Source organism: Squalius cephalus (assembly GCF_949319135.1).
Source record: "Squalius cephalus genome assembly, chromosome: 13".
Lineage (NCBI taxonomy): Eukaryota > Metazoa > Chordata > Actinopteri > Cypriniformes > Leuciscidae > Squalius > Squalius cephalus.
The window spans coordinates 10,458,176-10,471,950 of record NC_137134.1 but is presented as its reverse complement, the minus strand read 5'-3'; the positions used below and the strand labels follow the sequence as shown (position 1 = coordinate 10,471,950).

At 39.8% G+C, this 13,775-nt stretch overlaps 1 protein-coding gene across 9 annotated transcripts in view; it reads left to right on the top strand.

The window, feature by feature from the left end:
- Nucleotides 1-13,775, top strand: part of dock3 (dedicator of cytokinesis 3) — a 189,812-nt gene that overhangs the window by 153,158 nt on the left and 22,879 nt on the right. For 5 of the 9 annotated variants that reach the window (XM_079889913.1, XM_079889916.1, XM_079889912.1 and 2 more), the window contains exons 18-32: nt 223-394; nt 472-569; nt 671-754; nt 1,279-1,379; nt 1,494-1,575; nt 2,469-2,639; nt 5,148-5,340; nt 5,624-5,751; nt 5,839-5,985; nt 9,357-9,455; nt 9,570-9,664; nt 9,873-9,948; nt 11,237-11,337; nt 11,930-11,988; nt 12,436-12,584. In XM_079889913.1, the coding sequence (XP_079746039.1) occupies nt 223-394; nt 472-569; nt 671-754; nt 1,279-1,379; nt 1,494-1,575; nt 2,469-2,639; nt 5,148-5,340; nt 5,624-5,751; nt 5,839-5,985; nt 9,357-9,455; nt 9,570-9,664; nt 9,873-9,948; nt 11,237-11,337; nt 11,930-11,988; nt 12,436-12,584 (1,755 nt within the window). Of the gene's footprint in view, nt 1-222; nt 395-471; nt 570-670; nt 755-1,278; nt 1,380-1,493; nt 1,576-2,468; nt 2,640-5,147; nt 5,341-5,623; nt 5,986-9,356; nt 9,456-9,569; nt 9,665-9,872; nt 9,949-11,236; nt 11,338-11,929; nt 11,989-12,435; nt 12,585-13,775 lie in introns of all 9 variants that reach the window. The other 4 variants (XR_013823089.1, XM_079889910.1, XM_079889917.1 and 1 more) reach the window with 2 other exon arrangements.

Sequence of the window (13,775 nt, the reverse complement as noted above, 5' to 3'; positions counted from 1 at the left end):
ATCAAAATAAAGTTTTAGCAGATATTAAGCTGACAGTCTACTAATACTCTAATGAGAGTTAGTTGAAATGTAGTTGCAAAGTTAGTAGATAGTTTGTAGAATGTCTGAAGTGGACTCGAATCAGTTTTTTACACTTTTAGTTACAATAACCCTGGTACAGAAAGGGCATAGCATGTTCATATGATGCCTAACTTTTAAAACTCTTTTCTGTATCTGAATCAGTGTGATGAAAACACCACCTTCAGTAACCATGCGCTGTACCTGGGGTTGCCCTGTTGTAAAGACGACTTCAACGGCTGCCCGAACATCCCGTCCAGCCTCATCTTCCAGCGCAGCACTAAGGAGACCCTCTGGATATCCACTCAACTCTCTTCCACCAAACTAACACAGAATGGTAACTTACTAACACTAATTCTTCAGTTGTCGCGTCTATTTCTCAGAGGATTAACACTTTCTTATTGTGTTTTGAAGTTGATCTACTAGCTTTGTTGAAGTGGAAAGCACATCCAGACCGTGTGATGGACATTTTGGGGCGATTGCGCCACGTCTGCGGGGAAGAAATAGTCAAAGTGAGAGCTCCGTCTCAATAATTAATAATAATCAAAAAGGACAGATTTGAATGTCTTGCATAATGCAATTTACACCCACATTTTCTGTTTCTCTTCTCCAGTTTCTTCAAGACATCCTCGACACACTGTTCTCCATTCTGGATGACAACACAGACAAATACGGACCCCTTGTGTTTCAGTCGCTGGTTAGAAAGCTTAAATAAATGACATTTTTAGGACTGCGCCACAGCTTGCCTAACGTTAATAATTCACAGCTGTAATAACGTGTCCGATTTCCATTCATCAAAAGCGCTCAGACCCCCGTTTACTGTACAAACGTGTATTTGTGTGTGTGCACAGCCTTAAATGCATACGATTCATCTCTTTCAGGAGCGCCCATGCTGTGTGTGTGTGTGTCTGTTATGAAAAATGGAAGATTTCAGCTGGCACGGATCCAGGCATTATTAGGCCTTCACAGCTGTTTGATAGTGGCGTCTCTAGAGACCCTTTAGCTTCTTGTACTCCTGTAAAAAGAGTCAAGATGTTCTAGCCTCTCTTGGCCTGAATACATCTGTCATGTTTTTTTCTTGGAGAATAGAGAACCTATGCAAGCTGCATTCTTTTTGCATTGATATTCATTTTGCAATATGCTATCGTGGTCCTTTGGACCTTTAGCTTCTCTAATTTGGGATTTCTGTGCGAATTTAAACCATGACACATTTCTGTCCAGGTGTTCATCATCAATCTGCTCCGGGACAGTAAGTTTTATCACTTCCGGCCTGTGATGGACACCTACATCCAGAAGCATTTTGCTGGAGCACTGGCTTACAAGTGAGCTCATCAATTTCAGCTGGATATTTATGTTTAGATATAGTCTAAGCAAACTTATCTTAGTAATGGATAAGTATAAATGGGATTTCATTTGGTGTTTAATTTCAAATGCAGAGAGTTGATTCGATGTCTGAAGTGGTATATGGATCGGTCAGCAGAAGTTGTACGACAAGATCACATCCAGGAAGCCATGAGGGTAAGTGTGCTGTATAGCCAAATAAACAGAAGGCAAGAGAAAAAAATCCATGTAAAATCAAATGGTGGCTTCAGTCAAATAAGCAGTGATTCAGGAACTAGAATAAATAAATTATAAGTAATTGTAGGGCATTCCTCAAAGGACCTTTACAAATCACTAGCTCAAGCAAATTGTATTGAGATTTCTTATTCACTCCCTGTATGGTTTTGTTGAGATCTAATGTCTTCGCTGGTTTGATTGGTGATTCATTTTGGTACTGACAGTACCTCATATTTAAATGTCAAGGACTGTAAAAGTACAGAGAAATTATACTTAATTAAAGTGTGGCTGCTGCGTCAAATATTTCAAAAGTGTCTAGCCGGAAACATACTTGAGAGAAAGAAGTTTCCACTTTTATTGTACATTCAAGTATTTAGAAGTAAAAACCTTTTTTCTTAGCTTTTTAAAACTGGCTGATGAAAGACAATGAAAGAATTCTAAAGTAATTTTGATGCACAAAGTGTGAAAAGCAGCCCATTTAATCAGTTTCAATGTTGTGTTTGAAAAAAAGACTATTTATCTTCAGCAATGGTTATATTTAAAAGAGCCAAAAACTGCTCAGTACAAATTAAATTGTAAGGAGTAAACAGTTTTTTTTTTATGGAAATGTGAAGTACAAGTTAGTTTCATCAGCTTTAGTATAAATTCCCCAAAATACCAATTACTTTAGTACTTCCAACCCATGACGTAAAAAATGTTCAGTCATTGTTTTTATTTATTTTTTAAATTGTCTTCAAGGTAAAAGCAAACTAATTGTCCTTATTTATTGTAATTAGAATGTTTTAAAGACATTTTATAGCATAAACATGGAGCTCAGATGCTTGTACAAACGTTAACTGTAAATCTTCCTTCAGGCTCTAGAGTATCTGTTTAAATTCATCGTCCAGTCACGGATCCTCTACTCCCGGGCCACCTGTGGGATGGAGGAGGACCAATTTAGGGCCAGCATCCAGGAGCTTTTCCAATCCATCCGTTTCGTCCTCAGTCTGGACAGCCGCAGCTCTGAGACGCTAATTTTCACCCAGGTCAGATATAAACAAAAGAGACATTTTACATTTCATGAAATCTGGTGGATAAGTAGAACTGTGTCAAAAAATAAAAAGCTTGAAATTAATGGAAGTGGGATGTAACAGGTGAATGCTTATGTTATTGCGCTCTTTTTCATATTAAATTACTTTATTCATTTATATCTCACTTCTGTTTAATTAAATAATTAAGTATTGAAAGCAAACAAGAACAAAGTGGTCTAATGTGTTTGAAAAGGAAAGGTTTAGTTGTAATGAGTTGCTGATCTCCAAAGCCATGGTTGTTGACCCAAGATCAAAGCTGCTTTCTTGAGGTTCATGTTTGTTTAGTCAGAATGATGCATCCGTCAATCTCTGCCCTAAAGAAGTTGTACGTCTAAGCTGTTTTGACAGCCCCATCTCATGGATATCCTGTGAAATCAGTTCACATGTAGAGCGAGTTGCGATCAGACAAAACAAGGCTTTCCTTGAAGGCTACAGAAGTAGATATCTGCTCGCTACAGATTGCTTGATCGCTGAAGTAGATGTGAAATGTTCTGAAGAATCAGATTTGAAGAATACAAGACAAGAGGACTTAAGATGAAGATCAGGAGACGCCAACACTGATGCCACCAAACAAGATTTTGAGAAACTGTGCTATCTTTAGCCACTATTTTTAAATTGTCTGAAGATGGTGTGAATGGTACTTGCCGCTATGATGCTTGGATGTTTTGGGTGGTTGCCAGACATTGCTACTCTAAGTGTTTGCTGAAGTATTCTAAGGGTTTTTTGCCCATTGATATGCAGTTATGAGGGTGTTTTATATTGATTCTGAAAGCATTTCTAGGTGGATGCTCAGTTGGGTGCGCACTGGCCCAACTCAAACCCTCCTCCAAGGTTACTGTGATATTCTGATCCCTAGATACTGAATGTTTGATTGTTCTCCAGGTATCCCTTCAGTAAGGCTCGTGACTTGAGGTATCATCATTAGAGTTCCTTAGGACAAACAATGTGGGACAGTTTATGTGCCAAAGCTTAATACACAGGGTTGGGGTTTGAAGACTGATGGACTTTGTAATAAGTCTCATTAGTTTAGTTATTGGTAGTGTTTGTACAGAAAAAAGTGAGATATCTTTCTCTATTAATGTTTGAAATTTCAAATTTATGCAAATTATGTACAAGGTAAATTTTTATTAGGTAATGAAACCTAATAAACCTTCCACATGACTTCTTCTGTCACCACCATCATTTATCGTCCATGCCTCCATCAATGCATCATTTAATTCTGGATTCAGCAGGAACCGAATAATAAAATATGTGGCTGTACTTTGATTATCAGTGTCTGGACACAATACAGTCCATCCTACCAACAATGCTTGCACAAATGCTTTGATGAAGATTTAGTCTTTTTTGTTGACAATGTTTTTCCTGAATTGTCCCATATTGTACCTGTGTGGACTTTTCCCATCCCTGCCCTGTATCCTGACCCAATCCTGCCCAACTTCACTGTACCCTCCTAGGGTCCCCAACCAACTACAGGACAAGCCACTGCCAACCAGGGCAACTGCTTGCAGCCGTTGAGCTGTAATGCCCCACGGCCCTCTCCGCTGTCTGTAAGTAGATGCAGCTTGTTGAATTGCCCCACAGTAATGGAACGGACCCAACCCAACCCAACCTAATACCTAAAACATCTACTGTCACATGCAACCATTCAGTACCTTTTCAGAACACCAGACCCCAACATGATCCAACAACCCAAACACACTGACAACAACACCAACAAATGCCTCCCAATGCATTTTCCGCTGGGTTCTTTGGTGTGTTTCTTGGTTTTGATTGCTGTGCTTGACACCAAGTCTTCTTGTGCACAAAGTTGAGACCTTCCAAACACCCCCATTATTCACCTTTCCTCTTCAGTGGCATTGAACCAGGGACCAGTGATCACCTTGCCTGCAATGGATCGTACCATGGGGGTGTTGAGCAAAGTGGGGAAGGGAAGTCCTCAAAAGCAAGAGATGTAGATGTTTACAAAATGGTAGCTTTGAATAAAGGAATAGCTAAGATCTCAATTATGAACCACAATGCCAATCTAGTTAATAGATTTTTGGCTGTGCTCGTGACTATATAGCGGTCTTCAACCCCCTGTCCTGCAAAGTTTTGTTCCAACCTGCTTCAGCCCACCTGCCTGCAATTTTCAAGTGACCTTGAAGACCTTGAATGGTTGATTCAGGTGTGTTTGATTAGAGTTGGAGCTAAACTCTCCAGGACATTGGGTCTCCAAGAGGTTTGGAGGCTTCTGATGGTTTGGCTTCTTCCTCTTGAAAATTAAAAAAAAATCTACCAATCTACCAAGTAAGCATGAGGTCTTGACAAAGCCTCACTGTTACTCAATCTCTTGCTGTGTAGGTGATGTCCATCCCATCTTTGGCCAACAGTCCCTTCACATCTTGAGCTTTCTAATAGGGAACACATACCATGACCAAAATGCAAAAAATGCTTTCTTTCTCTTGTCCCTTCCCATTTTTTCAGGCTGCCCTGCTCAACTCTTTCCCTGCCATTTTTGATGAGCTCCTTCAGATGTTCACAGTACAGGAAGTGGCAGAGTTTGTGAGGGGAACTCTGGGTAGCATGCCTAGTACAGTCCACATTGGTCAGTCCATGGATGTGGTCAAGCTTCAGTCCATTGCTCGAACTGTGGATAGTAGGCTTTTCTCCTTCCCAGGTATTTCTTAAAGAAATGTGCTACATTTTACCTTTACGGGTACAACTGGATCAGTACACTTAATAGGACATCTTTGTACCTTCTTTACCCCTAAAAAGGTTCATAGTAGTCCTACTCTAAGGGACTAATATGTACCTTTTAGGGGTAGATAAGATGCAAAGTTGTCCCTTTAAGGGTACTGCCCCAAGCAGTTCATACTGCTTCATCAATTTTTTGCAAGTTTTATGTGTTAATGTCTGAAATCTTAATCATGCTTTAATAACCTCCCTGTCTCTTTACGTAGAATCAAGGAGAATTCTCCTTCCTGTTGTTCTCCATCACATTCATCTGCATCTCCGGCAACAGAAGGAGCTTCTGATCTGCTCAGGAATCCTGAGCAGCATTTTCTCCATTATTAAGAGCAGCTCATTGGTACTCACGCTTCAGTCAATGAACACGTTGAACGTCCCGTTGGTGACTTTGGTCAAGGAGACAATGTTTCTCTTTTCCTGTTTGCAGGAGAGCTCTGTGCAAGAGGAGGTAGAGATGATGGTGGAGAGTTTGTTGGATGTGTTGTTGCAGACGCTGTTGGCCATCATGAGTAAATCTCAGTCTCAGGAGGCGGTAAGAGGGCAGCGCTGTCCACAGTGCACGGCTGAGATCACTGTTAGTAACTAACAAATCTGATATTATACTTCTTTCCTTCCCTCCATCCTTTCATCTCTATTCTCCTCCACCTGCTTGGCAGCATACTTACTGCGATCTTTAATTCATCTTCTGTTTCTCTCCCAGTATCTTTATGGAACTCTCCTTTTTTGCCTATATTGTGCAACAGTCAAGTTCTGAAAGCAAAATCTCATACGTTTTCTTCATAGAGAGATCAATTTCAACAATAACATTCAATAATGACATTAGTCAATCCAAATTAATGTTTTAAAATGACAAACCTTATATTATATTAGAGATGTCAACGTTAAAATCCTTTAACACAAATTAATGAAGCAGTCAAAACATCCCACCGCTGCATGGCCAGATTATACGCAAACAGTGTCTCGCAAGTAAAGTTTTGATGAATGCGAATTGTAATCAAGGTAAAGACGATTGCAGTGATGTACAGGAGTCGTACAGTAAGCATGCTTGGATCCGTTATTGTTGATGCGCAAACAAACCATGTATGTTTGCTTTCGACGCACTGATCGCACATTGTATTTATGCACTGACGCATTTCAGTTTCAACACACATTCAGGGAAATGTTTTTTATCTGTCATGTGTATGTTGCTGTGTTTAGTAATTCTGAATGGATCCGTGTACTGTAGTAGGCGTATAATGCAGTCAGGCTAAGGCGGTTGTTTTAGTTTTTTGTTGTTTTTTTGTTTTGTTTTTGGCATCTCCATATGGTCCTGTTCAGTCGCAATCTTCAATCGCAACTGCAACTTGACATGCCTAAAACGTAAACAGGCTCTAAATAGCTGCTCTAAACGAACTGTTTGCTGTTAGACTGTACACATACTGTACAGTGAATTCGGAAAAGTTTTGTTCTGTAATGTCTTTTTCGTGTGTCCATTGGTATGCATAAATTTATGAATTATATGGACTCCTTATATCATTTGGTTATTTGGTTAATAAAATAAATGATGTACGCTTAATTTTGCGATAAGTATGCGACTAATCACGATTCAAAATATTAATCTATTGACAGCCCTAAATATACAGGTGCTGGTCATAAAATTAGAATATCATCAAAAAGTTGATTTATTTCAGTAATTTCGTTAAAAAAGTTAAACTTGTATATTATATAGACTGATTACATGCAAAGTGAGATATCTCAAGCATTTATTTGTTATAATTTTGATGATTATGGCTTACAGCTTGTGAAAACCACAAAATCAAAATCTCAGAAAATTAGAATATTACATGAAATCACACAGTAATTACACAGTGATACCATGGTCATTGAACCAGGTTTTGGTTGTTTTGCCAGTGTGGGCCGGTGCAAATCCTGCTGGAAAATGAAGGAAGCATCTCCATAAAGCTTGTCTGCTGAAGGAAGCATGAAGTGCTCTGGAAATGTCCTGGTGGACGGCTGCGTTGAGTGGACCGCACAGTGGACCGACACCAGCCGATGACATGGCTCCCCAAACCAACACAGACTGTGGAAACTTCACACTGGACTTCAAGCATCTTGGATTGTGTGCCTCTCCATTCTTCCTCCAGACTCTGGGACCTTGGTTTCCAAATGAGATGCAAAATTTGCTCTCATCAGAAAAGAGGACTTTGGTCCACTGTGCTTTATTAAATCCAGAGTCAACGCAGCCGTCTACCAGGACATTTCCAGAGCACTTCATGCTTCCTTCATTTTCCAGCAGGATTTGTACCGGCCCACACGCCAAAATAACCAAAACCTGGTTCAATGACCATGGTATCACTGTGTAATTACTGTGTGATTTCATGTAATATTCTAATTTTCTGAGATTTTGATTTTGTGGTTTTCATAAGCTGTAAGCCATAATCATCAAAATTATAACAAATAAAGGCTTGAGATATCTCACTTTGCATGTAATGAGTCTATATAATATATTCGTTTCACTTTTTTAACGGAATTACTGAAATAAATCAACTTTTTGATGATATTCTAATTTTAAGACCAGCACCTGTATATATGATAATGATATAATTTTAATATTTTACATTTAACTTAAATATAAACTCTTTATATGCTCTCTCTCTCTCTCTCTCTCTCTCTCTCTCTCTCTCTCTCTCTCTCTCTCTCTCTCTCTCTCTCTCTCTCTCTCTCTCTCTCTCTCTCTTTCACATTTATGGCTATGTGTTTATTATGTCTCACACTCACTCACTGACTCACACATGTCTTCATTCAGTTGAGTTTCATGAAAACTGCCCAAAAATGTCTAGGTCATATTTCTATAACAAAATGTTGCATAGAGATAATGAAGCATGTGTTTAGCATTTTGTGGGGTGGGGTGGGGCGGGGCGGGGCAGGGGGTGGGGGGTGCTTTCTCTCTGTAAAATACCCATGCAAAATGACTTTTGATCTTGGTATGAAGTATGACCCTGACAGGTTTCACGAGACTCATCCATGAATGTTTGTCTTGCGTCTCTTATGTTTAGTCTGTTGTAACGCTTACTGGGAAAACTAAGATCAACAGTAAACTACTAGAACACAAACAATCTCTGATCTATACTATGATGAATGGGTTTGCATCCTTTGATTTACACTTGCTTGCTTTTAATGTTTAATTGTTAATGTATTCATCATATATTGCTTATAAACAGAGCCCAGCAGAAAACAAAATCACGTCTCTATCTATATGTAGTTAAAAGACAGCATGGTCTAATAAGGCGGGAGAATAAACTGCGCCCTTTGAAAGCATCACATATTTGCAAATATTGTCTGATTGGTCATTGTTTGATGCACTACTTTTCCGTCAGGTAAGTTTGTGTTGATGTTTTCGAGACTGTCACATTCTACGAAGAGCGTCAATTACATGGACTTTACAGGCATGGTTGCCCAGAGTAGAACGACGGTGACCTACAGTAATATAAATTCGCATATTGTGCCTGCTGTCTTTGGATTGTGTGTGGTTAGTGAATCAGACGAAGACATTTGCGCTAAAATACCACGCATTAGTCTCACATTGCCAGACTTTTGAATAACAATACGTCTAGTCCACATTGGAGTTAATTCTGGCCAAGAACTGCCCACTTGGACAGAAAGAGACCGCCTGACCAACAAGTTATTTATATCAACTGATTAAAAAAGTTGTGTGAAGTTTAGAACTGGTGATTTCAGCAAGTATTTCCATTTTTGTCCGTAAAATACTTTTCGAAATTCAGTGAAGAGAGTGTAGGCGTGCCATCTGAAGTGCCGTAACTGTTTAGTGAATTCATCCCACAGTGTCTTCATGTCTTTCATTCATTCTGCTCCCCCGCTCCCTTTGGATGTGTTTGATTGTCAGTGTGATTGCCAAATTAACAGATTGATTGGCTCACAAGAACTTGCCCGCTCTCTGATTGGCAGGGGGAGTATGTGTCCTGCTTGTTGTCCCTCCTGCGTCAAATGTCCGACATTCACTTTCAACACCTGATGGACAACTTCCAGAGCAAAGAGGAGCTAAAGGTGAAGTCAGGCATCTGAATCATTTATAATGTCACTTATAGCTGAAGTTTTTAAATGTTAAATGTAAAAAAATACTTTCCTCTAATGCAGCTTATACAATCCCATCTCTTGCAGGAGTTCTTGCTGAAGATTTTCTGTGTGTTCAGAAACCTGATGAAACTCAGTATATTCCCGCGTGACTGGAACGTCATGCGACTGCTGACCAGCAAGTGAGAATCTTCCCTTTTTTCCCCTCTTTTTTCCTTCATTCCCGCTTCCTTCCAGAACAGTTTTGCTTATTGTTAAACATATGGTTTTGCTTTGAATAAAACTACCATATATGGTATAATATAATTTATTTATCTGTCAATATCATGGTTTTCGAAGACTTAAGTCACACTTGCAATATGAATGATTATCCCTTTCTTTTTCTTGCAGTATCATTGTGAGCACAACTCAGTATCTGTCGCCTGCTCTCCATAAAAGCTTTACGGATGCTGACTTTGATTTTAAGGTGTGTGATAATGATGAACATCAACCACAAACATTGCACCACAGACTCACTGGCACTGAAATACATGCATACTAAACAAAAATGTGATTTTCACACATCTCTTTTTTCTGAAGATCACATTCACATGTACACAAACGTGCTTGATTCGGGCCTTTACGGTGTCCTGCTGTTGGACACTCTTGGCTCTCTCTAATCCACTCTAATGAAGCTCTCCTCCCTGATCAAGACAGATGGTGCCACTAACCAGGGAGACTGGAAAAGTTCAAACGTCCTGAATTATTAATGAAGGTTATCTTTCAGAGAAAAACATGGCCCTGTCTATCAGTGTGTGCTTTCACTCGATATCCCCTGGAAAGAAACCACACATAGACCGTTGTGGAGAAGCTTAAATCCGGAATCCAAACCGAACTGGTTAAGGTAGTTAATATTTGCAGATAGACCAGTAAAACCATGCTAAAACTAGCATTAAAGTGCCCAAAACACACCATATATTGGTTAATATGTATAAAATGTATTACTCAACATAACAATTCTACTGAATATTGAGATATCAATGGATAGCAAATTTTCTCTTGTCAATAGTGTGGATGTAAAAACACAGAAATCACTTTCTATCCAAGCATGACCAACTGAACCCGCTGATAAATCTGCATGGGGAAATATTTCACCCTTGTGCCAAATTCCCGATCGCGTGGATTGAAATGACTGGATTTTGCCATCGAAAATTTTCCAAGCAACGGCAAATCTGACAAGGAAAATAAATGGGAGGTGTGGATTCCTTTCGGGGAGGGGAGGAGCTTGAGCTTAGACACACCCACCAAATAGTCAATTAGTTGTGTATATCCACAGTAATGCTATTATATTAATGCTCCTTCAAAGCTTTGTCAAGATCTCTGTAACTAAGTTAGTTGTTCAGGGAAGAAGGAAGCGGGAACCGGCAAACGTTCAAACACTTTAATTATAATATAAACAAACACAAAACGAAAGTAAAGCGACAGCCCCTCATGGACGACTGCTGCACACACAAAACAAAACACAAGGCCTGGTCCTCTCGCATCCTTCACTGTCGTCACTCCTCCTTTTATCTATCCGGAGCTCCTCTGTGAGACACTCGAGACCGGTGTGGCGCGCAGGTGAAGCTCATTAGCAATCGCGCTACCGGCCTCACTCCATTCCCACAGATCTCTGCCCCGCCCTGCTTGCCACAATCTCCTTTAAAGAAATTTGCCAGCACAGCAAGTCTCACAGTAACCATTACTCAGTGTTTATGCGTTTCTTTTTCCATCAGGTGTGGAATTCGTACTTCAGTCTGGCGGTGTTGTTTATCAACCAGCCTAGTCTACAGCTGGAGACTCTGACACCAGCCAAGCGCAAGAAGGTCTTTGACAAGTAAGACTTGATCCTGCTTATTCACACAGCATAATGACATGCAGACCTAAAGAACCTGAAAAGAAATCAATGTTGTTGGTTCTAAATGTATGCATATTGTAATGTTTTCCCTCCACAGACATTCATTGCCATTTTGTTACAAACCGAAGGACAAAAAACTGTGGTATTTGAAATCATGTCACAAATGCTCCCAGTAGAGCTTAAGTTGTATTTACCCAGAATACTCGTTTAAATATGACAAAAAAATTAATTTGAGTGTTGTAGCGAGGGCTAATCCATGTTAAATCCATCCAGGGTACATGCTACATCTCTTTGTATTCCTTCTTTTTCTGTCTAGCTCTCCCTCCTTTTGAGATCTGCATCTCATGATTAATAAATACAGGTTCAACAGCTATTGGTCAAATAAACATAATAAGCCTTAGATGCAGAAATGCATGGAAGTCTGACGCATGGCATCCGTCTGTAATCTTCAGCCCAGTGTGTGGCTCTCCTGTTCATATCTAAGTCTAAAATCTTTAATGCATGCTGTTCGTTTCAGTCATCTTACATTCTTGCACGGGTTTAGAGGAGTTTGTTTTTGCTGTTTTTGTAGGTATGGTGATATGAGGGTCATGATGGCTTATGAGCTATTTAGCATGTGGCAGAATTTGGGTGAGTGTCTTGATTCTCTCTCTGTCTTTCCACTTTGCTTCGTTCTCTTTTCCTGCATTTCTCTGCACACGCACAGACACAAACATTCACTTCCTTCCGAAAAGCAGTACTGAACTCTAGAGGTGGAAGAAGGTACTGCACTGCAGAAATGATCCCAAACTACCATAGGGTGTTGCATCAATAACAGATTTCAGCTTTTTCTGTTATATTAAGCTCGTGTCGTCTTTGTCCCAGACCTAGAGTTTCAAGCTTTAGAGTTACAATAAAGATCCACCATGTTTTATAGATAGATAGATATTTATATTTCTAGATAGATATAGATAGACAGATTACATTTGAAAATATAAATATTTTTTTTATCACTCATCAAACACCCCGTTACATGTAAATCAAACTTTTTTTTTTAATGAATAATGCCGGTTGTCGGTTTGCTTGGTTTGGCTGCAGGTGAGAATAAGATCCACTTCATACCAGGAATGATCGGCCCGTTTTTGGGTGTGACGCTCGTACCTCAAAATGAAGTCCGAAATATAATGATCCCCATCTTCCACGATATGATGGACTGGGAACAGAGAAAGAACGGCAACTTCAAACAGGTCCATTATGCCTGCATCTGCTTTTCTGTCTTTTCTTGGCTTTTTTTTCTCACTTCCAAGAGAGAGTTATCTTCCAGTGAAACAAACAAAAACAATATGGTTCATTTGTACACATAATTGATAATAAATAGATCAAAGTCCGAAGTCTGTTACAATGGACGAACAATAAATGAATAAATTGAATTAATAAGCTAATGCAAAATCATTGTACACTCACCTAAAGGATTATTAGGAACACCTGTTCAATTTCTCATTAATGCAATTATCTAATCAACCAATCACATGGCAGTTGCTTCAATGCATTTAGGGGTGTGGTCCTGGTCAAGACAATCTCCTGAACTCCAAACTGAATGTCAGAATGGGAAAGAAAGGTGATTTAAGCAATTTTGAGCGTGGCATGGTTGTTGGTGCCAGACGGGCTGGTCTGAGTATTTCACAATCTGCTCAGTTACTGGGATTTTCTGGCACAACCATTTCTAGGGTTTACAAAGAATGGTGTGAAAAGGGAAAAACATCCAGTATGCGGCAGTCCTGTGGGCGAAAATGCCTTGTTGATGCTAGAGGTCAGAGGAGAATGGGCCGACTGATTCAAGCTGATAGAAGAGCAACTTTGACTGAAATAACCACTCGTTACAACCGAGGTATGCAGCAAAGCATTTGTGAAGCCACAACACGCACAACCTTGAGCCGGATGGGCTACAACAGCAGAAGACCCCACCGGGTATCACTCATCTCCACTACAAATAGGAAAAAGAGGCTACAATTTGCACGAGCTCACCAAAATTGGACAGTTGAAGACTGGAAAAATGTTGCCGGGTCTGATGAGTCTCGATTTCTGTTGAGACATTCAGATGGTAGAGTCAGAATTTGGCGTAAACAGAATGAGAACATGGATCCATCATGCCATTGTTTCTGACCATGTCCATCCCTTTATGACCACCATGTACCCATCCTCTGATGGCTACTTCCAGCAGGATAATGCACCATGGCACAAAGCTTGAATCATTTCAAATTGGTTTCTTGAACATGACAATGAGTTCACTGTACTAAAATGGCCCCCACAGTCACCAGATCTCAACCCAATAGAGCATCTTTGGGATGTGGTGGAATGGGAGCTTCGTGCCCTGGATGTGCATCCCACAAATCTCCATCAACTGCAAGATGCTATCCTATCAATATGGGCCAACATTT